Source organism: Sorex araneus, chromosome 3, assembly GCF_027595985.1.
Source record: "Sorex araneus isolate mSorAra2 chromosome 3, mSorAra2.pri, whole genome shotgun sequence".
NCBI lineage: Eukaryota > Metazoa > Chordata > Mammalia > Eulipotyphla > Soricidae > Sorex > Sorex araneus.
In genome coordinates, this window is record NC_073304.1 from 216,394,366 (window position 1) to 216,421,552 (window position 27,187).

At 61.3% G+C, this 27,187-nt stretch overlaps 2 protein-coding genes across 8 annotated transcripts; both read left to right on the plus strand.

Annotated features, from left to right (window-relative positions):
* Window positions 1–403: 403 nt before the first annotated feature.
* Window positions 404–22,596, plus strand: MLLT6 (MLLT6, PHD finger containing). 7 transcript variants are annotated; one of them, XM_055130613.1, is made up of 21 exons: window positions 405–922; window positions 2,179–2,258; window positions 2,649–2,703; window positions 2,910–3,019; window positions 4,228–4,331; window positions 4,578–4,671; window positions 6,767–6,901; window positions 7,865–7,963; window positions 11,393–11,572; window positions 11,603–11,642; window positions 12,233–12,847; window positions 13,427–13,608; window positions 13,826–13,934; window positions 15,901–15,967; window positions 16,139–16,284; window positions 16,858–17,055; window positions 17,146–17,234; window positions 18,413–18,741; window positions 19,048–19,135; window positions 19,648–20,007; window positions 20,592–22,596. In XM_055130613.1, the coding sequence occupies exons 1-21, from the start codon at window positions 814–816 to the stop codon at window positions 20,631–20,633; spliced, it is 3,231 nt and encodes a 1,076-aa protein (XP_054986588.1). In that variant the 5' UTR covers window positions 405–813; the 3' UTR covers window positions 20,634–22,596. The 7 variants fall into 7 exon arrangements, with proteins under 7 accessions (XP_054986587.1, XP_054986589.1, XP_054986588.1 ...); XM_055130612.1 differs by having other exon boundaries at window positions 404–922; window positions 6,770–6,901; window positions 11,393–11,642; XM_055130611.1 differs by having other exon boundaries at window positions 11,393–11,642.
* A 1,612-nt stretch (window positions 22,597–24,208) lies between these two features.
* CISD3 (CDGSH iron sulfur domain 3) lies at window positions 24,209–27,147 on the plus strand. The gene is made up of 4 exons (XM_055133048.1): window positions 24,209–24,399; window positions 24,618–24,653; window positions 25,036–25,155; window positions 26,808–27,147. Exons 1-4 carry the CDS (start codon window positions 24,361–24,363, stop codon window positions 27,027–27,029), a joined length of 417 nt encoding a protein of 138 aa, XP_054989023.1. The 5' UTR covers window positions 24,209–24,360; the 3' UTR covers window positions 27,030–27,147.
* Window positions 27,148–27,187: the final 40 nt, after the last annotated feature.

Here is a 27,187-nt window from a genome sequence, read left to right on the forward strand (position 1 = left end):
CAGAAAAAAAACCAAACACCCCAACACAAAACACCTCTCCCGGGACCCAGAGGGTGGAGCGGTCCGCGCGGCTCCAGCCAGTGGCCCCTTTCCTGCTCTCCGTCCCCCCCAAGTTTCCTGGCGGGGGGCGAAGGGCAGACCCCCGAGCCCGCGAGTTGGCGGGAGGGGGGGCTGCGGGGGTCGCACCCCGGGCCGGCCGAGGAGGGCTCGGCAGTGCCCGGCCCGAGTCGCAGAAAGAAAAGCGGCGAGCCAAAAGCTCCCTACCCAGCCGGGCTTTGTTCCCTGAACCGAAGACTTTACCCGGCGGCGGGCGGGCCGGGAGCGAGCGGAGGCGCGCGGCCATGGCTGCCGCGGCCGGGCAGGGGGGCCGGGGGGGCGGCGCGTGAGCGGGCGCGGGGCGGGCGCGGGGCGGGCGGGCGCCCGCGATGTGCCACTCGGCGCCTCCCCCGCCGGGCCCGGGCTGCGCGGCTGCCGGGCGGCGCTGGTAGCGGGGCGCGCGGCGCCGAGGGGGCCAGCCCGGCGCGCGCGGGGCTCATTGTTGGGGGGGGCCCGTCGGGGCATGAGGGCGAGAGCACCGCGGGGGGGGCGGCCAGACAGAGCGAGCGAGGAGGAGGAGGAGGAGGAGGGGGAGGAGGAGGAGGAGGAGGAGGACGCCGAGGAGGAGGAGGAAGGAGGAGGCAAAGAAAAGAAGCGGCGGCGGCGGCGGAGGAGGGAGCGAGGAGGCGCGCGGCCCCCCGCTCCCTCCCTCCCCCCTGACCCCCGACCCCCGCCGGCCGGCCCCCCGCCCCAGCCCCGGAGGGAGCTCATGGGAGTATGAAGGAGATGGTAGGAGGCTGCTGCGTATGTTCGGACGAGAGGGGCTGGGCCGAGAACCCGCTGGTCTACTGTGATGGGCACGCGTGCAGCGTGGCTGTCCACCAAGGTACGGGGGTGGCCCGCGGGGACGGGGCGGGGGGGGGGGCGACGGGACCCCCCCGGGGGTGGCGCGCGCGGGGCGCCCCCGGCCGCGCCCTCCGGAGACCTCCCGGGGCTCGCGCGCCCTTCCCCCACCCCACCTGAAGGGAAGGGAGGCGTGGGGGGGCTCCCCCCGCCGGGTCCTGGAGGACCGGGTCAGGCATTGTTTTCTTGCCTATTGTTCCAGCCCCGCGCCCCCCACCCCAAGTTGAGGGAGTTTGGGGACAGTCTAAGGGGGCCAGGCGTGCACTCTCCGCACCCCGCCGCGCTGGTGTCGCGGCCGTGGGGCCAGTGTTTACCTGCGAGGTGTCCCCCTCCTGCCTGGTTATTTTGGTCTCGGCTCCGGGAGGGAGAGGTCAAGAGGGGTCATCCCCCCCCTTCTGCTTCCGGAGGCTGGGAGGAGCGGAATCGGGAAGGGAGGGAAGGGTCCCCAGGGAGAGGGACGCCTCAAATCCTCCGGGAGGGCTGCGCGCCGGAGAGGTGGCGAGGGGCCCGGCGTGGAGGAGAGGTTTGGAGTTTCCCCCGGCAGCACATGGTTCGGGAGTTAACTCCTTGAGGAATCTTGCCGAGGGCGCAGGCTGGCATCTCCCGCCTGTCTGGCACAGCCAGCTGGGCCCCCACTTCCTGGGACAGCCCTGCCGGCAGGCGGCAAGGCTTCCCGCCGCACTCCATCCCTGCCCTGCACCTGCCTTTGGCCTTGACTTGAGACCGGTACCTGCTGCCCCGCCGAGGCCGGAGATGAGGTCCCTGGACCCCCGGCTTCCCCTGCCTCTTCCCTCACTGGCCCTTTAAGAAATGCCCCCCTCCCCCCCATAACAACAAAACGTGTTTGACTACCTAGAAAGTTGTGTGGGCTGGTTTTTATAATTCCCCAAGAGGAGGAATGGACCCCCGGCCTAGGCTGGAAAACTGGGCTAGAAAGATCAGGGTGAGGGCATAGGGGGGTAGGGGGGGGCTAGATCTTTCAGAAGTTTAAGGTCAAGGGTTTGACTTCCCACCCCTGCTGGAGTCTGGGATGTGTGCTTGCTGGCTGGTCAAGGGCTGTTGGGTACAGCTGCTGCTGACCTGGGTCCAGAGGGACCCCCAGACACGGGAGCAGCACCCCCGCCCCGCCCCCTGCTGGAATGCGCTGTGGTCCTTCCCTTCCGAGGCCACCCTTTCCCCCACTTTCCCTGGGCAGAGCCACTGGCTGACCGGGTTGCTCCTTGGCTCTCCTCCTCCCAGCTTGCTATGGCATCGTCCAGGTGCCCACGGGACCCTGGTTCTGCAGGAAATGTGAATCTCAGGAGCGTGCGGCCAGGGTGGTAAGTTGGTGGCCGCCCTCCCCAGCCCCTCCCCTGAGCACCTGTGTGTGTGGGGGGGGAGCTAGGGGGACTCGGGCTAGGGTGGGACTTAGCTATGTCACAGGACTTCCTGTTTCCTACACACCTGTCTGCACACCCATTGCCCGCAGCCCCACCTCACCGTCCCTCACCTCAGCCTCGGGCCTGTCATTCGTGCGTGTGTGTGAACTTTTCTGGTGGAGCGTAGACAACCTGTCAGAAACTAGAAAGCTGTCCACCCAGGGCCCTTCTGCTTCCTCTGAACCCCCTCTCTCCCAATATCCTTTCCCCCTGGGGCCCTTGGATATGTTCAGGGAGGACCCAGCTCCACAGGCCCCCCCTCAACCCCTGTGCCCCCCCTTGCATTGCCAGAGGTGTGAGCTGTGCCCACACAAAGACGGGGCATTGAAGAGGACTGACAATGGAGGTGAGGGGGTCCCTTAGCCCCACTGTGGAGGTCAGCAAGGGCCCCTGAGCAGGGTCGGGAAGGCAGGGACAGACGGGGGCAGGGTGGAGGCCGGCTTCTCCCTCCCCGGCTGTCCCTGGAGTAGGGGCCTGTGTGCAGTGTGGGGGCTGTGGGACCGGTGTCGGGCGCTCCCCGTCACTGCTGAGGCTGGCCTCACACTGCCCCAGGCTGGGCCCACGTGGTGTGTGCCCTCTACATCCCCGAGGTGCAGTTTGCCAACGTGCTTACCATGGAACCCATCGTGCTGCAGTACGTGCCTCATGATCGCTTCAACAAGGTCAGCGCCCCCCCCCCCATGGCCGTGCCCAGTACCAGCACCCCTCCCCACCTCCCGCCTCCCAGCCACTCCTCCCCCCCCCCCCGGGGTCCCTCCAGCGCTCTCTGTAGCCAGTGTGATCTGATTTTGTCCAGCTGACATGTTCGGGGAACTCAGGAGGCAGGGAGGCCCCTTCCACTGACGGGCCAGGGCTTATGCATCTGCTCTGGAACTCTCTAGTACTGGACTGTCTCATGGCCATCAAAGCCCCAAACTGCTCGCCCCTTTCTTCATTTGAAAAACACAGTGTGCCCATTCCTGGGTGTGGCACCAGACATGGGGCTCAATAGTAATGAAGACTGCCCTGCCCCATGGGGTTCACACTAGTGTCTGTGTGTGTGTGTGTGTGTGTGTGTGTGTGTGAGAGAGAGAGAGAGAGAGAGAGAGAGAGAGAGAGAGAGAGAGAGAGAGAGAGAGAGCGAGTGCTCGCACTGTCCATGCCAGTAACTAGGCGAACACAGTGAATGTAAGTGCTGTGAAGAAAGCAAACCAGGTACCCGATCAAGAATACCTCATGAAGAGCCAGAGAGATAGCTCAGTAGGTAGGGCACTTGCCTTGCACTTGGCTGACCCAATTTCAATCCCCAGCATCACATATGGTCCCCTGAGCCCTGGCATGAGTGATCCTTGAGCTCAGAGCCAGGAGTCCTCTCTGAGTAACGCCAGGTGTAGCCCCAAAACTAACAAACCAAAAAAAAAAAAAAACATCTCCTGAGGACTTCCTTTAGATAAGCTGGTTAGGGAAAGACATATTTTGCCTGGGTGCTGGAGATAGAACCAGCCTGCAGGAGGTGGGGTAGGGGTGCCAGGTCCCAGGCAGCAGGAAGAGCCTGTGCAAAGGCCCAGAGGCAGGAGGAGGCTGGCCAAAGAGTAAGACAGACAGACTTACCATCAAGGTGTCTGCTCCAGAATGCAGTAGCCGCAGACCTTGGGTGGCTGTATAGACCAATCATAGCTAAATAGCATTTCAAAGCCATTCCTCTGTCACACTGGCCACATCTGAAGCACTCACCAGCCTGCGTGGTTGGTCAGAGTAGCTTAGAGCATTTCCATCACCATCCACCTTCTGTCAGGAAGCCCTGTCCTAGCATGGAGGGGATGGGATGGAGCGGGGAGGCTCCAGGACACCCAGGAGGGGGAGGAGGGGACGATTGTCCTGTGTCCTGCAGACATGTTACATCTGTGAGGAGCAGGGCCGGGAGAGCAAGGCCGCCTCAGGAGCCTGCATGACCTGTAACCGCCACGGATGTCGGCAAGCTTTCCATGTCACCTGGTGAGACCCCCGACTGTCCCCGTGTGTTCCCCACCCCCTCCCCAGTTGTCTGGGATCCCAGGCCAGCTGGACCAGCCCCTTTCAAGGTTTGCTCAGGTGACTGGCTCGTTACTGACTCTGGCGGGTGGCAAGGACTGTGCTCTCATGGGTGGCCTTAGCATTGCTCCCTAGGGTCCAGGAGGATGGCAGGGAGTGGCTGGTCTCCTGTGTGGCTCTGTCCTTCTGAGACTGACACCTCTCGGTTAGTGCCCAAATGGCAGGCCTGCTGTGTGAGGAAGAAGTGCTAGAGGTTGACAACGTCAAGTACTGCGGCTACTGCAAATACCACTTCAGCAAGATGGTGAGTCCGGTGTGCCGGAAGTGCGCATGGGCCAGCCGGCCCGGGGTTAGCGGGCATGGGCCCTGGGCCAGGCGGGCGCCTGGTGGCGGGAGGACAGAGCTGGAGAGAGCTCAGTCCCTGCCCTTGGCTCTCTGTCGGCTGAAGACTGATTTGAAGTTCAGGCGTGGGGGGGGGGGCGGTTGGCAGGACCCAGCCTCCAGCCCTGCCCCTGCCGGTCAGTTTGGGCAGAGTGAAAGGGCAAGCGGAGTGGAGGCGGCGAGGGCAGTGCCTGCTCCATGGGGAGGACCGTGGCTCGTTTGGCACATGGGTTCCACGGAGGAATCGGCCTGATTGGAAAGGACTTGCAGGCAAGGGACCGACAAATCCTGAAGTGAACTGCAGCAGCCTGTGTGTGTGTGTGTGTGTGTGTGTGTGTGTGTGTGTGTGTGTGTGTGTGTGTGTGTGTGTGTGTGTGTGTGTGTGTGTGTGTGTGTGTGTGTGTGTGTAGGTCGGTGGGGGGGTTGAGGGGGCCTGTGTGTCAGGGTTGGGAGTTCTGCAGCAGAGCCTGAGCTGATGGGAATGGCTTCCTGGAACGATGACCTTGGCAGGCTCAGCTGGGGTTCAGGTGCTTCGGCTGGTGGCTGGAGACAGCGGGGAGAAGGCTGTGGGTGAGCTGGACTCTCAGGCTGTGTCCAGATAGACTGGCCACGCATGGGGCTGGCTGAGCAGCAGAACTTGGGGGTGGCCCGTGGGGTTCAGGCTCTTGGCTCTGGGCAGATAGAGCTTGAGATCTTGGGGTGCTGTGGCCAGGGTACGCAGCAGCTGTTGGTTGGATGTGCCTGTAGCTACCCCCTCTTCTTCTCGGAGATGTTCGGTCCAGGGAGTCCAGGTGAGCCATCCATGAGTGCCTTGGTGTCTGGCGTTTGATAACAGGACACGTAGGACAAGGGAGGGAAACTGAGTTTGGTTTCTAGATGGTACTGAGTGGCTGTGGTCAGGTGACTGTCAGGTGATGGCAGCTCTGGGTATTTAAGGCCTGGGCCTGGGTTCCCTCGGTGCCCACCTAGGTCAGGGGTCAAGGTGTAAAGGGAATGTCTGAAACTTTCTCTTGAAGGAGAGAGTCTAGAACTTTGCAAGGTTGTATGTATTGTGTAAGTGCGTGTGTGTGTATGTGTGTCTGTGTATATGCGTGCGCGTGCGCAGGGCTTACTTTTAGCTCTGTGCAGGGATCATTCCTGGCAGGGCTCAGGGGACCAAATGAGGTCCATGTGTGGTGCTGGGGATCAAACCTGGGCTGGCCATGCACAGGCAAGTGCTTTGACTCCTGCACTCTCCAACTCCCCCCTTACAGTGTTGGGGCCAGACCTGGCATTGTTGGGGACAGGGTTGGGAGGGATCTGCTGCCCATGCTCAAAGGTGGCTTCTGGTCAGAGAGAACCAAGGGACTGTATGGTGCCAGGCACTGAACCAAGCTCTGGCATTCAAGGCCTGCACTCCTGCCCTTTGAGCTGTCTCCCAGCCCCTCAGCAAGGTGACTTTGGGTGCCCATGTCTGGGTAGCGATTTATTGGAACAAGGGCTAGCGTTCCTCCTAACTTGGTGCTCGGGAAGTCAAGGGGGACCTGAGAGGCAGCAGTGGCAAGCAGGGGGGAGCTTAAAGGTCGTTGTGGGATTGGGATGTTGGCTGTTTCTTCCTCTTCTTAAGGGCACCTGTCCTTGGGGAGAATAGGATCTGCAGGTAGAGGGGGTGGTCGGTGACAGAAGGCGAGTGGCTGGAGGGCGGAGCAGGGCAGGCGTGCTGGGGAGTGGCATTTACCGGGGTGCAGGGCAATACAGGCCTTGAGAAAGGGGTCCCAGATGGCTGTGGGCGGGGGGCACCGTGGAAGGAGGTGGCCAGTGGGGTCTGGGCGGAGCTCCTCCGCAGCGTCCTGGCTGACTCTGTGTCTGGCTAAGTGAGGCTGTGCTGGGGGTTGTGACTTTGGCTGAGCCGAGCATCAGAGAGTACCGGGGTCCTCTGTGTGACCAGCAGGGTAGGAGGGACCCACCCCAGGCACCAGGCCCCGGGGCCCTCCTGTGAGCTGGTCAGAGGGCTGCAGGCCTCCTTGTTTTCTCCTCAGAAGACATCCCGGCACTCTAGCGGCACGGGCGGCGGTGGCGGCAGTGGCTTCATTACTGGCCGGAGAAGCCGCTCAGCTTCTCCGTCCACCCAGCAGGAGAAGCACCTTTCCCACCACGAGAGGGGCCAGAAGAAGGTAAACATTTCCCTCCTTCCAGGCCAGAGTGCTAGTACAGCAGGGAGGGCGTTTGCCTTGCATGTGGCTGACCCGGTTCCATCCCCAGCATCCCATATGGTCCCCGAGTACCTCCAGGCGTGATTCCTGAGTGCAGAGCCATGAGTAGCCTCTGAGCACCACTGGGTATGACCCAGAAAGCCAAACAAAAATTTTCTTCCTGTTTCGCCTTTGTACTCTGCATGCACGCACATGTGCAGATGCATGTGCACACATGCACACAGATGCATGCACACGCACTCATGTGCTTGCACACATGAGCTGACATGTATTCATACATGCATACATATGCACACATATGCACCACACACGGATGCATACATGCACACACATGCACTCACGCACAGATGCATATACACACAGGCACCCTCACATGTGCTCACAGATGCATGCACATGTACACACAGATGCACATGCATGCTCACACAGATGCATGCACACACATGTGTTCACACACAGATGCATACACACGAATTCACATGCACCCATACAGCTGCATACACAGAGATACATACACACATGCACACTCACATGCTCACACACAGATGCATGCACATGCATGCATTCACAAATGCATATACATGGATGCATAGACACATGCGCACTCACGTGCTCACACCAGATGCATGTGCACAGATGCTCACAATCAGGTGTATGTACACACACAAATGCACATGAGCAGGGGCATGCTCATGTGTGTGGCATGGTGGCACCGTGTGATAATGGGATGAGCTATTTTTAGCAGGCAGTTTTGGTGGGGGAGGGGTAGCTGGTTTTGTGAGGCCCTGACTCTCTACTCACCATAGTGTGTGTGTGGGGGGGTGCATGCCTAGAGAGCCTGCCTCTGAGAGGGTGCCTGCCCCACTTTCGCCATTGCATCCCTTGATTGTTCCCCACCCCACACTGCTCACTTCTCATCCCCAGAGTCGAAAGGACAAAGAACGCCTTAAACAGAAGCACAAGAAGCGGCCTGAGTCTCCCCCTAGCACCCTCACCCCACCCGTGGTCCCCACTGCTGACAAGGTAGGGCCGCGCCCCGCCCAGCAGCGGGAAGAGGGCTTCTGGGAGGGGTCCAGCAAGTGGGGGACCGGGCTGCTCCCAGTCAATCACCTCCAGCTTCCAGCCTAGCAGAGGGGCTGGGTCCTCAGCCCTACCCATTACTGGACAGCCAGCAGGGTATGGGGGTACTACCCTCCCTGCTGGCTGTCAGATGTCCCCATCCGCCTCTGTCCAGATCCGGCCTCAGTTCTGGGCTCGGGGCTGTGGACCCTGTCCTCAGGCTTGCCGTCCCAGTTCTTAGGACCTGGTGTCCCGGAGAAGTCAGGGAATGTATCCCCACTCTGGCCTGTCAAGACACTGCTGGTGGGGGGGGGCAGAGGGCGTAAGCACAGTGTGCAAGCGGGGCTGGCAGGATTCACCCCACCCTGCCCAGTAGGAGCCTGGTATGTGGGGCCTGGCTCAGAAACAGCCACCAGCTTCCTGAGCCAGCGCAGGCCCTGCCCCAGGCCAGGGAGTGGTTCATGCTGCCTGCACCCCCCACTCCGGGAAAGGTGGGGGGTTTGCAAAAATGCCTTTCTGCAGGGCGCCATGATCAGCCCTGTCCCCTGCACCCGCCTCAGGAGGTTGGCAGAGCCCTGGGCATCTTCCGAGGCCCAGGTATCAGGTTTCCAGGGTGATGTCACTGTCCCAGTAACCCTGTCCCCTCCCTGTTTCCCAAGGCTCACCTGGGAAAGCTCCATCCTGTGCCCTGTGCCCTCTCTCCCAGCCATCCTGGGTGCTCCCCAGGGGCCTGGGTGTCCTCCTGGACATGGTGGAGCCCTCAGCCCCCGCCCCTCTGCCCGCCCCAGCATGCCAGCTCCCCTCCCCCTCGCCCCTCTCCTCCCTGGCTCAGAACCACATCTGGCTCCCTTCAGAACTCCAGCTGTGGAAAAGAACAAAGAGGAGACAGAGACCCGGCCCCATCCCGGGAGGGGCAGCGCTGGGTGCTTCCCCGGCCAGCCTCGTGGTCCCTGCCAGGAGGAGGAGAGCCCCCTGGGGTACCAGGGAGCCCCACTCCTCATCCAGGCTGTCTTCTAGAACAGGGACAGTCAGGGCACGGGGGGATTAGTTGTATAATCCTCTAAATAATCCCATGAAGTGGCTATTTTAATAATAAATGAAGAAGCTGGGGCGCAGAGAAGTTGAATTTGCCTGAAAGCTATGAAGGGAGGGGTCAAGGTTCTGGGCCGGAGGGTTGGTAGGAGGCCTGGATAAGGCTCTTGGATCAGGTGCTCCTTATCTTGCCTGCAGCCAGCCCTGGTTCAATCCCCATATAAGGTCCCAGGAACACAGAGGGAGGAGTAAGCACTAAGTACCGTGCACTCCACCCATCCCCCCAAAAAATTGTGCCCACGGATCAGAGAGAGAGGTCGGTGGGCTGGAGCCCATGCCTTGGATGTGGGACATCTGCGTTCCATCCCCAACACCGCATACTGGTCTGAACACTGCTGGGAGTGACCCTTGAGCACAGAGCCAGGAGTCACCCCTGAGCACCACCAGCTGTGGCCCAACTTCCCCTTTCCTGCCCCCCAAGAGTTTTCCGTCCATGGCACTGCGGCATGTTAGCCACAGCCACCAGGTTTGTCACCAGTGACAGCTCACTCTGCCTGCCATCGTGCCCTGACAGGCAACAAGTAGGCACACTGCAGGGTGGGCGCGAGACCCGGGCCCAGGACCTGGCAGGGTCTGGAAACCGGGGGGCAGAGGGCTGTGTCTCGGGAGAGGGGCTTCCGAGCTGGAGTGTCCCCCTTTCCCACTGTTGTCGCAGTGACGGTGGCTCTGCTGCCCAGGCCACAGGGCTCATGGGACTTTTCATTTTTAATTAATTTTGTTTGTTTGGGGCCACACCCGGTGGTGCCCAGGGCTACTTCCGATCCTCCTCAGGAATCACTCCTGATGGTGCTTGGGGAAGCACATGTGGTGCTGCCGGGGACCAAACCGAGGCTGCCCACGTGCAGGGCCAGTGTCTTAACCCTGTCCCGTCTCTCCGACCCCATCGCTTGTCTCTTCCGGTGGCGTTGGCCGAGCAGAGCGGCTGGACCAGGCCCGTCACAGATGGGTGGCTTTGGGGTCATGCCTCATGCTTGCACTTCTGGGCAAGAGCCAGCTCCGACTACCCCACCCCCCACCGCCAAGCTGGACTTTTTGTTGTTGTTTTGGGTTGGGGGAGGGCCACACTCATTGGCGCTCAGGATCTGTTCCCGGCTCCGTGCTCAGGAGACCAGGCAGAGCTGCTGGGGTTGGAAGCAGATGTCAACCCTGGGCCTTCCACATGCACAGCCTGCCCCAGCCCATTGAGCCTTCCCTCCAGCCCGAGTCCTGTAAGGAGTCAGGAGCCATAGGTGGGGCCCTCTTAAGCCTCCCTAGATACTCCTTTTTCTTTTACTTTTCAATTTATTATTTTATTTTTCGGGGGGGGCACACTCCGCTGTGTGCAGGGTTTACTCTTGGCTCTGCACTCAAGGATCATTCCCTCCTATACTCTCTGGCCTCTCTGTCTCTGTCTCTCTCTCTCTCGCCCTCTCTCCCGCTCTTCCCCCCCGCTCCGTATCCTCCCCGCCTCAGTATCCTCTCTTTCTCTGTCTCTCTCTGTCTCTCTGGGTATCCTCTCTCCTTCTTTCCTTCCTTCCTTCCTTCCTTCCTTCCTTCCTTCCTTCCTTCCTTCCTTCCTTCCTTCCTTCCTTCCTTCCTTCCTTCCTTCCTTCCTTCCTTCCTTCCTTCCTTCCTTCCTTCCTTCCTTCCTTCCTTTCTCTCTCTCTTTTTGTTTTTGTTTTTGGGCCATACCCAGCTAGCTCCTGTGTCTATGCTCAGGAATCACTCCCGGTGGGCTCAAGGGACCGTATGAGGGATCCGATCTGAGTCAGTTGCATGTAAGGCAAGTGCCCTACCTGCTGTACTACTGCCCTGGCCGTCCATGGGTGTGTCTTTCTTTCTGTTTCTGGGCCACCCTCAGCAAGGCTCAGGGGTTACTCCTGGCTCTGCACACAGGAACCACTCCTGGCGGTGCTCAGGGAATCCTATGGGATGCTGGGAATTAAGCCCAGGTTGACCGCACGCAAGGCAAGAGCTCTCCCCGCTGCACCATCACTCCGGCCCTCCCCAAGTGTTTCTTAAACGAAGAACCCAAGAGAATGGACAGACATGACACTGCTGCATCTGTCCCCGCCCTCCTCTTCCCTGCGTGAGGGCCAGACAGCACTTCGGGTTTAGAGCACTGCCCTCTCCTCAAGGTCCACAGTTGTCTCCCCATCTCCTGGCTCTAGGGGCTCCCTGTCCCCCCATTCTCCCTGGCCTGGACTTCCTGAAGCCAACCAGGAAGGACATGAGAGTCCAGCTCCACGGCCACGTCCAGACGAGCCTACACCCGGGCAGCTAGCCTTGAACCTGCCTCCCTCCCCCGCCTCCATCCCTCAGGTCCCCTCGGCTTCTGCTTCCTCCCACCACGAAGCCAGCACTCAGGACACCTCGGAGAACAGCCGGGACCCCAAGGGGAAAAAGTCTTCCAGCCACGGCCTGAGCCACAAGGGCAAGAAACTGAGCAGTGGGAAAGGCACCAGCGGGTTCACTTCCGCATCCGCATCCTCTTCCTCCTCCTCCTCCTCCTCCTCCTCCTCCTCCTCCTCGTCCTCCTCCTCCTCTTCTGGGGGACCCTTTCAGCCTGCAGGTGAGTAGGGGTCTTCTCCAGGAGACGGCCCGCCCGTGAGCTGGTGCTTCTCCAGCAGCAGCTTCTGCTTGCCCCCATGCATACCGTTTGCTCTTCACCTGAGCCGGGGCCCTCCCCACACACTCCCTTCACTCCGGGGCCCACTTCTCCAGCTCCGTAGGGGTCTTCCCAGCTCCAGCTGCGAGGTGCCCAAGGTGCTGTTTTTAAACGCAGCAGCGTGGCTGGAGGGATAGGATGGCAGGTAGGGCACTTGCCTTGCATGCAGCTGGCTCGGGTTCGATCCCCAGCACTCCATACGGTCCCCCGAGCCCCACCTGAGTAGTTCCTGAGTGCAGAGTTGGAAGTAACTCCTGAGCATTGCCGGATGTGACCCCCAAAACGAAGAGAGTACCAGCCCTCCCTCCCATCCCATGAGGCCCTGAGGCCAGCCAGCCATTAGGGGTCGCTGCCGGTGGGCAAGCTGGAGGGGCACACTCATTCCAGGACACTGGCATAGTGGGGGGCTGGATCAAGACCCCAGGCAAGCCGAGTGCGGGGTGGCAGGTGGGTCAGGGGATCTGGCCCCACAAACTCCCTTTCCCTGTGTCTAGGCTCCTCCGTGCAGAGCTCCCCCGACTTCTCTGCACTCCCCAAGCTGGAGCAGCCGGAAGAAGACAAGTACTCCAAGCCCGCAGCCCCCTCCCCGCCGGGCCCCCCCTCGCCCCCCGCCCCCGAGCCCCACAAGGCTGACCTCTTTGAGCAGAAGGTGGTCTTCTCTGGCTTTGGGCCCATCATGCGCTTCTCCACCACCCCCTCTGGCTCTGCCCGGGCCCGGGCCCCCTCCCCTGGGGACTATAAGTCTCCCCATGTCTCGGGGTCCGGGGCCTCCGCAGGCACCCATAAGCGAATGCCCACCCTGAGTGCTGCCTCTGTGCCTACTGAGGAGCCCCCCGAGACAGGCCTGAAGGAGAAGAAGCACAAAGCCAGCAAGAGGAGCAGACACGGGCCAGGCCGCCCCAAGGGCAGCCGGAACAAGGAGGGTGCGGGGGCCACAGCGGCCCCCTCACTGCCTGCGGCCCAGCTGGCGGGCTTCACTGCCACGGCTGCCTCCCCCTTCTCCGGAGGGTCCCTGGTCAGCTCCGGCCTGGGTGGTCTGGCCTCCCGTACCTTTGGGCCTGCCGGGAGCCTGCCCAGCCTGAGCCTGGAGTCCCCCTTGCTGGGGGCAGGTGAGTGAGCACCTGGGGGGGGTTTAGTGGGGGCCCAGAAGGAACTCTGGTAGAAACTACTCTAGGGCGTGACTCAGGACAGATAAGGATGGAGCCCAAGGTCACCTCCAACCCTCTGAGGGGTGGCGGTAGAGATGGCAGATTGCCGGTAGGACTCCCTGAGTTTCGTTGGAGAAGCGAGTGAAGCTTGAAGCTCCCAGGCCTGGGGTAGGGAGGTGCTTGCCTGGCACACAGCCGGGAGTTCAGCTTCTGGCACCCCAAAGGGTTGCCCAGCCCTGCCAAGAGTGATCCCTGAGCGCAGAGCCAGGAGTAGGCCCTGAGCAGTGTTGGTATGGCCCCAACCCCAACCGCTGCCACCCCCCAAAAAGTGCTCCCGAGCCTAGGCAGGGCAGTCTCTGAGGCGGGCATGTCTGACACCCAGGCAGGAGTGGCGTTCCGGCTCCGGAAGGTTAGACTGGCAGTGAGGGTGGGGGTGTGTATGGCCAGATCCAGCCTGAGAAGGGCTCGGAGGCCCGACACCCTTGACCGTGGGCTCTGTGGGCAGTGACTTCTGCTTTTCCCGTGTCCGCGCGCCCACAGGCATCTACACCAGTAATAAGGACCCAATCTCCCACGGCGGCGCCATGCTTCGGGCTGTCTGCAGCACCCCCCTCTCCTCCAGCCTGCTGGGCCCCCCAGGGACCTCGGCCCTGCCCTGCCTCAGCCGCTCCCCATTCACCAGCACCCTCCCCTCCTCCTCTGCTTCTATTTCCACCACTCAGGTGAGGTCTTCCTCCTCCATCTCTGGGGCAGGAGGGGGACATGCTGCCAGGACCCCAGCCCTCGAGGACCCGGAAAGGTCGGACTGATCCCCACAGGAACGAACAAACGCTAGGGCTTCCCTCGTAGCCTGCCTGATCCCCACCACCCCCGTCTACACTGTTGCGCCCTAGATCCCAGAATAACCACCAGTGGGACTCTGCCTCCTTCTTCCCTTAGGTGTTTTCTCTGGCTGGCTCCACCTTTAGCCTCCCTTCTACCCACATCTTTGGAACCCCCATGGGTGCCATTAATCCCCTCCTCACCCAAGCCGAGAGCAGCCACACAGGTATGTGACCCCATCCCCCTTCCCAAAGGCCTGAGGGGACCAACCCGTGCCCCTGCATGTCACCCCCAGAAAGGATAGGAGGGTTTTCTGGCTGCCCCCTCCCTCCGGCCGTTGCCCAATCTGAGGGGAGGGTGTTATGGGGGCCAGAGAGATAGATAGTACAGTGGGTAGGGCACTTGCTTTGCATGCGACCAAACCAGGTTCAGTCCCTGGAGCCCCATGTGGTCCTCCAAGCCCACCAGGAGTAATCCCTGAGAGCTGAAGCAGGAGTAACCACTGAATACTGCCAGTGTGGCCCAAACAACAAAACAGAACAGAAAAGCGGTTTTCTTTTTTTTTTTTTTTTCACAGACAAGTAACTTGCATTTTAACCTTAAAACTGGGTGGGTGAGTGGGGGTTGCAGGGGAGGGCTGCAATGGGTAGGGTTCTCATCTTGCACTGGGCCCAGCCTGGCACCACATGTGGTCCCCTGAGCCCTGCCAGGAGTGATCCCTGAGTACAGCCCAGGTGCTGCACCCCAACAAACAAAAAATCCGAATGGGTGAGAGCTGGACAGAATCATTGCTCCATCTCCCTGGAGCTCACAGCAGCCAAAGTAAGTAGGGAGAGCAGAGTAGAGGGCAGGCTTGCTTATCCTTGCACCAGAGCTGCTCACTGCCTCTTAGAGGCCTTTGGGACCAGCACTTGCTGTGGTCCTGGCAGCTGGGCAACCCGCCCTCCAGACACTTAGGAGTTAAGGGAGCGGCTAGTAAGTGGTACAACCCAACCCTAACAAGCTGATTGGTGTAGAGGCACCTTCTGGCCTGCTAGGGAGGCGGGGCTAATGCCCACGCCTGCAGTTCAGGTAGCCTGCTTAAAGGGGCCTACTCAGCCCAGGATCAAGACCATCCCCACCCCCCAGGAGGTCGTTTTCCAGGTGGTTTCAGTAGTAGAACACATGCCTAGCATGTGTGAGGGAATCCCTGAGTTGGATTCCCTTCATCCTAACACTGCTGGTTGCAGGGTAACTGGCCCAATTTTGCCTCCTGACTGAATTTTTTAAAAAAAATCTGACAAAGTTGTCTATGATAATTGCTAGTTTGCTGCATGCCAGCTAAAACCCTTAGCACCTATTACTTTATTATACTTCTCATAACAGTCACCACAGAGAGGTTAGTTTCATGCCCAAGGCCACACAGCACATACCAGGTACCACTTCAATCTAGGTAGATCTGGCTTGATTCCAACTCTATGACTTTAGCTCTTCCCCTCCCCCCCAATTTTGGGTCACATGTGCTGGAGTACAGGGTTTATTCCTGGCTCAGCGCTCAGGGATCTCCTGGCAGGGATCGTGGACCATATGTAGTATCAGGACTTAAACTCCTCTCTGCGTGCAATTCAAGTGCCCTCCTTGCTGTACTATTGCTCCAGCCCACAATTCAATTCTGTAGCTTAAAAAAAAGATGGGTGGTGAGGGAGGGCTAGAGATGCTCACTGAGGACTTGGTGAGACCCAGTGTTTGATTCCAGGCACCACAAAAAAAGAAGAAAGAAACTGGGAGTTGGACTTGTAGTCGCTTGGGCATGGAGCTTTCCAGCTAGATTCAGAGCAAGCAGGGTGTCCGGGCTGGAGCTGCCAGTGGCTGACCCAGATCTCATCCTGGGCACCACAGATGGTCCCAGAGCCTGCCAGGAGTGATCCCTAAGCTGAGAGTCAGAAGTCAGCCCTAAACACAGCTAGTTGTGGCCCCAAAAACCAAACAACCAAGAAAGAGAGAAAGAGAGAGAGAGAGACAAGATCGCTTCTCTTAGCCTCCCAAGGGCTCCCAGCGCCTTCTGGAGCTCTCACTACTAATCTGGGATGGGAGATCCCTGGGAAGGGGATCTGCCATAAGGTCCCAGATCCTATCCCTACTTCTCTGGCAAGAGATCATCTGGGATCTGGAGCCCTTTCTCCACTGATTCCTGTCCCCCTTCTCCTTCCAAGAGCCAGATCTGGAGGACTGCAGCTTCCGGTGTCGGGGGACCTCCCCCCAGGAGAGTCTGTCTTCCATGTGAGGGAGGGGGCCCTGGGAGGGGGTTGGAACCACAGTCCACTGGGAAGGGGGCGGAGAGTGTGGGAACCCAGGGGGAGGGACCCGGAACCCCTGAAGGGGGAGTGTGGGAGCTGGGAAAGCATGGGGACTTGGGGGAAGCCTGAACCCAGTTTTCCCTTCCGAGACCAGGTCCCCCATCAGCAGCCTCCCGGCGCTCTTCGACCAGACGGCTTCTGCTCCGTGTGGGGCCAGCCAGCTGGACCCTGCGGCCCCCGGGACCACGAACATGGAGCAGCTCCTGGAGAAGCAGGGTGACGGCGAGGCCGGTGTCAACAGTGAGGAGGGGTGGCAGTGGGCTGAGAGACCTGGCCCCAGACCCGCCCCCAGTGCTCCCAAGGCCCCCAAAAGCCTTTAAACTAAACCCCCAGTGTTGGGAAGATGGCTGGAAAGCTGGGGGGCACCAGGGCGTGCTTTGGCTCCCCAGCCTGAGCACCCTTGGGTGTAACCCTATCGACTTTCACTCCTGCCAGTACGAAGCCACCTTTCCTCATGCATAGTTGCCCGCCCTGCTCTTCCTGACCCTGTATCCGCTCTGTCGGCTCATGCTTCTCCTGACCCAGACCTCACATCTGCCCATCTTTCTTAGGATTTATTTATTTTTTTCCCTTCCTTCCCCAACTCACCCGCGGCCGGGCACTTGCTTCTTGCCACCTCGGCCCCACCACCCTGAGCAATCTTTAGCAATCTCAGCGCCTTCACCCCAGCCTCTATGTCTCCCCGACCCATCCCCAGGTCTGCTAGGCTCGGTCTAGAACCGGGACCGCATCCCTCCAGGCCCCGCCCCTGGCCCCGCCCCTGGCCCCGCCCCAGCCCCGCGGGGCTCAGCGTGCCCCGCCCTCTCTCTGCAGTAGTGGAGATGTTGAAGGCGCTGCACGCGCTGCAGAAGGAAAACCAGCGGCTCCAGGAGCAGATTTTGAGTCTGACGGCCAAGAAAGAACGACTGCAGATTCTCAACGTGCAGCTCTCTGTGCCCTTCCCCGCCCTGCCTGCCGCCATTCCGGCCACCAACGGCCCCGTCCCTGCACCCTATGGCCTGCCTCCCCAAGGTGAGGGACCCACCCCGCCGCGGAGGACGGGGTCTCTGCTGGGCTGTCGCTCAGCCCCGCACCTTCGTCGCCCCTCATTCCCTCCCCCAGCCGGCAGCAGCGATTCCGTGAGCACCAGCAAGAGCCCCCCAGGGAAGAACAGCCTCGGCCTGGACAACTCGCTGTCCACGTCTTCCGAGGTGGGCGTTGCAGGGAGAGAGGGGGTGGGTAATGAGGGAAAGAGGTGGCAGGGGTCTCTGGGCCCATCTCGCTTCACGGCAGTGAAGGGACAGGCCCTGCACTGGTTAACTGATCGGCCAGTGTATGGGTTCATTCCTTAAATGCGAAGCAATTAGGAGGGACCTACTTTGTGCTTGGCTTAGTAGTCGGAGCCACAGTCCTGCTTCAGGAGCTAGGCTAAATCGGAGAAGACAGTCCATAATTACAAACCAGGGCGAGGGCCAGGCTAGGAAGAACTGGAGGCGGGGTGAGGGTGAGGGAGCGGGCGGGGGCGGGGGGGCATTCTGCTGTCAATGGTGTGAAGGTGGTTGGAGAAGGCTTTTCTGAGAAGTGTCAGTGAAGGGTTTATTACAGTGCCTCACACGAAATAATCCCTGCGTAATTGGTGGCGGTGGGGGTAGCCCACGCTATTGTTATATTGTGGTTATTACTGAAGTTAAAGTGGGTTTTGGTTCTCCCTGCCGCTTACTGTGCTGTGGGGCTTGGGCAGTAATGATCATAATAACAGCTCGCATTAATTGCACTTGCCCTTGGCCATGCCCTCTGTGCTGAAGGTCTCCCAGCGCTGGTTCACTGAGTGTGAACAGTAGCCTGTGAGATGGGTGCTGCTATTACGCCGCAGGTGACGGGGGAGCTGACTGCGCAGCCGCCCCGGCCACGGAGCCCCGAGCCTTTCCCTCCCGCTGCCGCCCTCTTGCCTTCCGAGTTTCTAAGCTTTAAGAATCAAGGCCCTGGACGTAGCTCAGGCACCTGCCTCGCATGGTGAGGCACTGGGTTCAATCCCGCGCACCACCCGAAAATAAGATACAGTGATCTACGGCTTCCCCCCTAACGTGGGACTGAGAAGCTCGTACAGGTGGAGCGTTGGCCCCGGGGTCCGCTCCCTGATGGTCAACCCTGTCCCTTTATTATGAACAAGGATGAGGAGGAGCGCTGGGCCCCCCCCACCCGGGAAGTGGCCTGTTGCAGTGACTAGTGAAGATGATTTGGGGATGGAGTGACCCTGGCTCCCTGGGCCTTGCTTCTTAGTCCTGGGGGGCTGTGCCTGGGCGCGAGGGGGGCGGGGAGTGTTAGTGGGTGCTGGGCCAGGGGCGGGGCCCTCTGCCCCTCTGACCCCCCCTTCCCCCTCCCTCCCCAGGACCCGCACTCAGGCTGCCCGAGCCGCAGCAGCTCGTCGCTGTCCTTCCACAGCACGCCCCCACCGCTGCCCCTGCTCCAGCAGAGCCTGCCCGGGGCCCCGCTCCCGCCGCAGAATGGGTTGGGCCGGGCATCCGGCCGGGCACCCGGGGCCGCGGGGCTGGGGGCGCTGCCCATGGCTGAGGGGCTGTTGGGGGGGCTGGCGGGCAGCGGGGCCCTGCCCCTCAATGGGCTTCTGGGGGGGTTGAATGGGGCCGCTGCCCCCAACCCTGCAGGCTTGAGCCAGGCTGGCGGGGCCCCCACGCTGCAGCTGCCAGGTTGTCTCAACAGGTGAGGGAGAGCTCAGCCCCGGGAAAGGGCAGGGGAGGCTGGCTCTGGGAGGGACCCCCCCCAAAACACCTGTGGTCCCCAAGAAGATGCCCCCACCCCGGCTTACAGGGTCTCCACCCAGGGGGCGACCCTAGATGCCGGCTGGCAAGTGGCCTCTCCCCCACCTCTCCTGGCCAGGCTCTTCCCTCTCACGCCCCTCCTGCCAGGTCTCTCGGGCCCTCTGAGGGAGTCGGGGGCTTCTCCCGGGGTGGCAGGGGGCCGCGCGGCCAGGCTCCTTCCCATGTGTGGGCTCTGTCCCCGCCGCAGCCTCAGCGAGCAGCAGAGACAGCTCCTGCAGCAGCACGAGCAGCTCCAGCAGCTGCAGCAGCTCCTCGCCTCGCCGCAGCTCACCCCGGTAACGCCCGCCCGCTGCCCTCCTCCGCCCTGCCCCGCAGCTGGAGCCTGGGGGCGCAAGGGACAGAAAGCGGGGAGCTGGACATGGCTTGACCTAGTTTTGTGCTTCTCAGCTTGGGGTGATACCGCCCGGGGCTACTTTCGTGACTGCCAGAACAGCTGGGGGGGGGGCAGGTAGGGCCCCAGGGAGTGGACACCCGCCGGGGCACCACTTTCCTGGCCAGGCTGAGGCAGAGGGAAGGTGGAGACAGGAGGTGGACGGAGGTGCCCCATGGGCCGGAGCGATAGTGCAGCAGGTTGGGCACTCGCCTTGCATGCAGCTCACCCAGGTTCGATCCCCGGCACCCCTTATGGTCCCCCGAGCCTGCCGGGAGTGATCCCTGAGCACCACCACTGTGGCTCCAGAACAAAACCAGAACAGGAGGCTGAATATGTCTGGCGGGGGCGGGGGGGCGCGGGTGTCTGCCCAAGGCTCCGGCCTGGCACCCCATCCCTGACTCTGGGCCCTTGCAGGAGCACCAGACCGTGGTCTACCAGATGATCCAGCAGATCCAGCAGCAGAAGCGGGAGCTGCAGCGACTGCAGATGGCCGGGGGCTCCCAGCTGCCCATGGCCAGCCTGCTGGCAGGAAGCTCCACCCCGCTGCTGTCTGCGGGCACCCCTGGCCTGCTGCCCACGGCATCGGCTCCACCCCTGCTGCCCGCCGGGGCGCTGGTGGCCCCTTCGCTCAGCAACAACACAAGTCTCATGGCCGCGGCAGCTGCGGCCGCAGCGGTGGCAGCCGCGGGCGGACCTCCGGTCCTCACTGCCCAGACCAATCCCTTCCTCAGCCTGTCGGGGGCGGACGGCAGTGGCAGTGGCCCCAAAGGAGGGGTGAGTAAGGCCAGGCTGAGCTGTCCCCCTTTTCTCCGGGCAGAGCGCACACGGCAGATGGTAGGGTCACAAGTGGCCCCGAGGCCAGCCTGCCGAGCTGAGAAAGACGCGCGCTGACCTCAGAGGAGATCTCGGGGTCAAGGCCCCAGGTTAGAAGGCACCTGCCTCCGTGAAGACCCATGCTGGCGGTGGCGCTTCCTCCCCCGTGCCCCACCTCAGGGCTAGAGCTGAAGACTGGGTCCCAGAGCCCTGCCTGGCTTGAAACTGCCCACTGTGGGGTCCGAGAGATAGAACAGTGGGTAAAGCTCATGCCTTGCAGGCAGCCAACCTTGGGTTCTATACCCAGAATGCTTTTGGGGCCCCCCAAGTCCCGCCAGGGGTGAGCCCTGAGCACTGCCTGGGCTCAAAAACCAAAGGGAAAAAGAACAGGAAGATGCCCACCTAGCCGGGCCCTTCACTCTGGATGACTTTCCCCCACTTCACCCCATTCTGCAGCCACCAGAAGCCCGGCGAGGGGGGCCTGGCGGGGTTTCCTGTGCGGGCTGCAGCACAGGGGACCCCAGCCCGCCTCCCTCTCTTTGCAGACCGCTGACAAAGGAGTGTCGGCCAACCAGGAGAAAGGCTAAGCCCTCACCTCCCGACTCCCCGATGGAGGAGACGCGTCCTGGCCTGAGGTGGCCCAGCTCGGAGCAGGCCCGCGCCCAGACACTGGAGAGCCTGGGGCACGTGGGGCGCTCCTAGTCCCGAGGACAGACGGAGAGGAGAGCGCCTGCCCCTGCTGGCCCTTCCGCGAGGGGCTAAGAGGGAGGACAGGCTGCAAGCCCACCCCAGGCGCACCCGTGCTCAAAAATGTTTCGAGGTCCCCAGAGAGCAGTGGGCCAAGGCGTAAGTGGGGGGGGTTGGTCGGACCCGCCGCACAAAATGGATCAGCACTTGCATGGGAAGGAGTGGGGGGCCGGCAAGCCGGGGAGACGGGGGCCTCCTTCACGGTCGTTCCTCCCCAGCCTGGGCTGAGGGCAGCAGGGAGACCCCCTCCCCCCGCCCTCCAACCAGGGTCACAAGCTGAGCTTGTGGGAAACCCTCCCATGAGGGTCCCGAGGAAGGGCAGGTTGGTCAGTCCCGCCTCCGGGGGGCCCCTCGTGCGCTGCCCCTTGTTTGCACTATTGGGTTTAGGAGTGCCGAGAGGGTGGAGAGATGGAGCTGCCTGACTCAGCAAGCGTGTGCGTCTGTGTGTCTGTGTCGGTGTGTGTCTGTGTGTCCCTGGGTCAAGGGCCGCTGAAGGCAGGGATGGGAGCCAAGCCCAGACCCGGCAGCGGCCGAGGTGGGGAGCCCTCAGCTCTTGTTCGCCCTCTCCCCACCTCACCAAACTGGTCCCTTCCCGGGGCATGACTGGTCAAGAGAAACCAGGGCAGACCCCCAGTCTGGGAGAGAAGCAGGGCTGGGGGCTTCCAATCAGGGTAATTGCCTCCCCTCCACTACCGGGTCACCTGCTGCGCCGCCCCCCCCCCCCCGGGGCTGTCCTGTCCTTCCTCACACTGGGAGTGGCTTCCCTGGCACCGGGGAGCTCCAGAGGTTGGGGGGCTGGGGTGGAGGTGGGGGGTAAAGTGCCACTTTCTCTAGTGTAAAGGTCCCTCCCACATCCCTTCACCCTTGCTCACCCGGGAGGATTGAAGCTTCACCTGGCTGTCCCTTCACCCACCAGCTATAACTCACTCACCCCCAAAGCTCACACCTGAGTTGGCACCTGGCCACAGTCATTAGTGACAAAGGCTTTGGGGTGGGGAGAGGGCAGACGGCCTGTGTGTGTGTGGGGGGGGCGTGCACCGGGCACTGGGCAGTGGGACTGGGTGGGCAGGCGGGTGCTTTTCCGGCTTCCCCTGATGCTCTTGTCTTGTTTGTCTCTGCATGTGTGGATTTCCTGTGTGTGTGTGTGTGTGTGTGTGTGTGTGTGTGTGTGTGTGTGCGCGTGCGCGAGTGTGTGTTTCTGTTTGGGTTTTTGTTGTGGGTTTTTGTTTTCTTACTTTTTTTTTTAAATAAAGAAAAGAAGATGTGTCTATTTTTGGCAACGACAGAAACGTAGTGCAGATATATTTTTGCCTGTGCTGCTCAACTGGTTTTTTTCTGATACTGAAAATAATATTAATATTCCTGTTGATAAGACTTTGTAAGACAGATGGGAGCTGATTGTGCCGGGGGGAGGGGGGGTTCCTGCAGAAGCAATTTCTTAGGCACGTGCAAGGGCTGTGGGGGGAGGGGGGCAGTTGTGATGACCTCAGACATACTTTTTATTGATGCTAAATCTCAGTTAGGAAGAAATGATAGACTTCAGCAGCATTTTCTGCATCTTCTTCTCAATGCTCTCTGACTCCCTGCCCCCGCCCCGCTACCACTGCGAAGGATCTTTCCTTCCGGGATGCTTAGAAGACTGCTCCTTGCCCAGGGCCGCCCACTTGGAACCAAAGTCAGCTCCCACTCTGGATGGTGAGGGTGCCCTTCCCCCCCCAAGGGCGGGGTCGGGGAGAGGATGAGGGCTCCAAATGATTTCGTGCACTGGAACCGAGCCCTCCACTGCCCCTCCCGCCCCACCCCTTCTCATCTCCCAGAATCTGAGTTCTCCCGCCTTGCCCAGGCTCGGGGTGCAGGGGCAGGGAGTGAGGGGAGTGAGGGGAGATTTGAAGGGGCCCAGGCTGGATTAGATTGGTGCTTTCTCTCCACCGGGGCTGGGGGCACAAGGGAGGTGGTGGTGTTGCCTCTGGGGGAAGATTGCTATCTCCTAGGCAGAGTCAGGAGACGCCCCCAGAAGGGAGCAGGCCCCCTTCACTGGGGGGACAAAACTGAGCCCCCTCTCTGCGCTACAGCTTTGGGGGGGGGGCAGGCGAGGAAACCGTGGGAAGTGACACAGATTTGCAGCTCTGTCTAGGGGAGGGGAAGGATGTGGTTTGCAGGGCAGACGTGGGGTGTGACAAGGCCCGAGTGCCTGGTGCACCCTCCCCTCCCCGAGAGCAGCTGCCTGCAGGGCTGGGGGGCGGGGGTGCAAGCTTTCAGGGGCGGTCTGAGCCTGCTCCTCACTCCAAGCTACCCGCCAGGTATCCCTGTGTGTGTCTGTGTGTGTCCCCGTGTGTCCCTGCATGTGAGGGCAGAACTGTGTCCCAGGAAGGCAGGTGCCTGGGCACAGCCAGCCACAGCTCTGAGCTTGGCGCACCCTCTCCCTGACAACAGACACTTTAAAGGTGGCCTTTCTGTTTGGTTGGTTTCTTTCCTCTCGGTGTGTGAATTTCCCCCTTCAGGTTCCTGGGTGCTCCCGTGCGCCCTGCCCGGTCCTGTGCTGAGTTCTAGGGGGGGTGCTCCGAGGCAGGGTGGGAAGGGAAGCCCCTGGGGGTCAGCTCTGAGGAAGGGTGACTCCACACTTCTCAGCCCAAACTGGAAACAAAGGCAGGCACTGGCTCCTCTGCCAGCTTCCAGCACCTTCCTTGGGTGTCACACGCAGGCCAGGCAGCGTTCCCAGGTTCTCCGGGACCCTAACTTATTTTCCTGGGGAGAGGTGACCCCCCGGGTTAAGGTCAGTTCCACTCATCACATCAACCCAGATGCGAAGTGTGCCTCTCCCGGGCCACTTTGACTTGATCTACTGAAAAGTTGGGGACTGAGGGGGGGGTGAGTCCTCGGTTGCTCTTGGACCACTTTCTCCGGCCCAACAACTCGGACCTCGGAGGAGGGCCTGGAGATGCAATCCCCGCCTCCGCGGGCCCTGCCCTGTCCCCCCTCTCGAACCTCCCCCCCTCCCGCGGTCTCCATGTAGCACGGGGGGGGGCGGGGGGCACTGGGGGGGTGGGGGGGCTTCTCCGTTCTAAAAACCTTGAAATCCTCAGCCCCCAAGGCAATGTCCACTCCCGCCGCCTCCAAGCCTCGAATTGTGCATAAACCCGGATCTTGTATCTTTGTATAACGGATGTCATTTGTACGAAGGGCAGTTCGTAAACAGCACTTGTTCTTTTAATAAAAGAATGTTTTACAAAAAACAAACAAAAAAAGAATCCAAAGAGATCCTGCTTTGTCTGGCTGCACCGAAGGGAGAGGGAGGTGGCGGGGGTGGGGTGGGGGGGGTGGGACCGCGGCCTCTCACATTTTCCAGCCGCGCCGAGCCCCTTACCCGCGCCCCGCCGCGCGCCGTGCAGGGAGGCACCGGGCGGCCAGGCGGGCACGCGCTGGGTCGCAGCGCCGGGTCCGGCCACACCCGTGCAGCGCCGGGGCCGGGCCGGGCCGGGCCGCGGCTTCCGGGCCAGGGAGGGGCCTGCTGCGCGCGAAGGTGACCGCGCGCGGGGCGGAGTCGGCGCGGCGCGGCGAGGGGGCAGCATGCGCGGCGTGGGGGCGCTCCTGCGGCCCGCGGCCTGGGTGAGCGGCCCACCCCCGCGCCCCCCGCCCCCCGCCCCCGCGCCCGGCACTGCCCCCATCGCGCCCTGCTCCTGACCCGACCCCGCTCCTTAGCCTGGATTTCCTCCCACGCCCTGTGCCCTCCCGCAGCCTGCCCCCGGGAAGTCCCCCCGCGTTCCACTGATTTTGTTTTTCTCTTTCCAAACCGCGGTCTCGCGGGGCCTGCGGGATCCTTGCAGGAGCTGAGCCAGACGAGGGGCATTTTCTCCTGGCTGGTAAGTCGCCCCCTCCTCCCCCAAGCCTCGAGACCCAGAGTTAGAGAGCCGAAAAACTCAGGCCGGAGAGCTCCCTGCCAGGAGTGGTCCCCGCGCGCGCGGGGACCAGGGTGTGGTCCCCAAACCGGAAAGGGCCAGGCCGGGCTTCCCAGCCTCCTTAGGGAGAGGGTTGGGAGAGAGATGGACGCCAGGGCACAGCGCTGGCCCCGGGCCCTGAAGGAAGGGCTTGCAGCTCAGTTCCCTCTGGCGCTCCAGCCCTGGGGAGATGCTCTGGGGAAACCTGCCGTGAGCCACGGCCAGTGGCCAGCTGGACAAGGCCATAAGCAGGAAAGTGTTTCCAGGGTGTGGGTTGACCTTTGGCCTCTTGTCTTCCCCTCCACAGGCCCGATGGTTCCCCAAAACCCCAGCCAAGCCTGTAGTGGCCCTGAAAACACCCATCAAGGTGGAGCTAGTGGCTGGGAAGACGTACAGGTGGTGTGTGTGTGGCCGCAGCAAGAAGCAGGTGAGAGACCCGCCCCCTTCCCACGGCCTGTCTCCCGCCGTGGCGGGGAGACTCCTCATTCCCCATGGAGGGACAGAAAGGGAGGCGGAGGGTGAAGGAACGGTGTCCCCCATGGGCCGGGCTCAGGGATACAGCATTTACCTTGAGGTCCTGGCACTGCAAAAAAACAAAAAACCCACAAACTATTCATAGGCCAGCACCTCCCTGGAGCCTGGGAGAGAACAGAGAGGAACTGAGTCACAGCCAGGCAGTGGGCCCAGGACTCCTGTTCCCATGCTCCCTTTTCCTTGCCTGTCTCTGTTTCTGGAACTTTCCTGGCTGCAGGCAGCGGGCCAGCTCCTCCCTGAGTGGTGTTCCCATCAGGCGTGCTGCTACATTGTTACCAGGCAGGTCCCCAGTCTCCAGCCCTGCTCAAACGGACTTTGACCTGGTCCTCCTAAGGATGGGCAGGGCGATGGGAGCCCAGCCAAGTGTGGCAAGAACCCTGGGCAGTGTCCTCTGCCTTGTGCCCTCTGAGGCACCCGCTGCAGTGTGGGCACACTCAGGCGGCCGTGGCCCCTGCTCTCAGGACCGAGCAGGCCAGGCCACCTTTCTGGGCTTCCCTGTGTGTGTGACCCAATCTGCCTGAACCACTGCTGGCACGGCGGGCAGCCCGCTGCTCGGAGCCACTCGCTAGAACCAGCCCAGTTGTGTCCCAGAGGAATTGCCCAGTGTGACAGCACCATGAGGATACAGTTCTCTCTCCACCCTGAGAAACCTTTGGTTTCCATATGATGCTCAGAGCATCAGCCCGGGCCTCTCTCCTTCGAGCCTGTCCATCACCCTGTGAGGCTCTCTGACCCACTCTGAAGAACAGGAGCCAAGAAAGAACAGAGTCGGGAGCCAGTAGAAACTCAGAGCCACTGAAAACAAAAACAACTGCTGGAGAGGTAGTACAGAGCACTTGCCTCGCACAGGTTCATTCCTCGGCATCCCATATGGTCCTCCAAGCCCGCCAAATGTGTTCTTGAGTGCAGAGCCAGGAGTAAGCCCTGAGCCCCGCTGGGTGTGGCCCCCAAAAACAAACAAACAAAAAAATCAACCTAGACTTGATTGGTCTAAAACAGTTTCTCAGATTTATCTGGCCTACTGCCCCATTTGCAGTAAAAGAAAAGAAAAGAATTTCTCTGTGTGCCTGGTAACTTACCTTCTTTGCATGGAGACACCCATGGCTTCTTGGTGCAGTGGCCCTGTGGGGGCGAGTCACCCTCTGGGAAACAGTCCTCTAAACACTGCTGATACCTAAGAGCTCATCTTGTCTTTCAAGTTCTTCTTGGGGCTGGAGAGACAGTACAGCGTAGAGGGCACTGGCCCTAAACATCACCAACCTGGGTTCGATCCCCATCGTCCTGTAAGATCCCCCAAGCACTACCCTAGCATCGCTGGGCGTGGCCCCCAAACAAAAGAAAGTTCTGAAGTGCTGGTGTGGGTCCAAGCGGCGTCTCCGTGAAGGCCCTCACTGGGCACTTGTGTGCAGGATGCCCAGTAGCCACCTGGGATGACCCCCCTTGGGTCCATCACACTGCAGGGGTGCTTTACTGGGTGCCCTGAACCCCCATCTCCCCCAGCAGTTGGGCTGGGGTCTCTGACACAGCATCTCCTTCCCTCATCAGCCTTTCTGTGACGGCTCCCATTTCTTCCAACACACGGGCCTCTTTCCACTCAAGTTCAAGGCCCAGGAGACGCGCACCATGGCCCTCTGCACCTGCAAGGCCACCCAGAAGCCGCCCTACTGCGATGGCACCCACAGGAGTGAGAGGGTGCAGAAGACCCAAGTGGGCTCCCCACTCTGTGAGGACGACGAGGTGCCTGCGGTGGGGCCCCAGAGGCCTTAACAGCTGCCTTGTGAGAAGGAAGCCGGGTCTGTAGCCCTGGACGCAGCCCGCCGTCCCTGGGCCCTTCTGCCTGTAACCCCCGCCATTAAACAGACGTGCCTGCCCCCACCCAGAGCAGTCCTGTGGTCCTTGGCACCTGGCACTGACCTAGGCCTGCC

Coding starts and splice junctions, on each gene's coding strand:
- CISD3 (XM_055133048.1), top strand. CDS start 24,361: ATGCGCGGCGTGGGGGCGCTCCTGCGGCCCGCGGCCTGG. Junction 24,400..24,617: donor TCCTGCGGCCCGCGGCCTGG/GTGAGCGGCCCA, acceptor GGATCCTTGCAG/GAGCTGAGCCAGACGAGGGG. Junction 25,156..26,807: donor GTGGCCGCAGCAAGAAGCAG/GTGAGAGACCCG, acceptor TTCCCTCATCAG/CCTTTCTGTGACGGCTCCCA.
- MLLT6 (XM_055130611.1), top strand. CDS start 814: ATGAAGGAGATGGTAGGAGGCTGCTGCGTATGTTCGGACGAGAGGGGC. Junction 3,020..4,227: donor CTCATGATCGCTTCAACAAG/GTCAGCGCCCCC, acceptor TGTGTCCTGCAG/ACATGTTACATCTGTGAGGA. Junction 12,848..13,426: donor GTCCCCCTTGCTGGGGGCAG/GTGAGTGAGCAC, acceptor GCGCGCCCACAG/GCATCTACACCAGTAATAAG.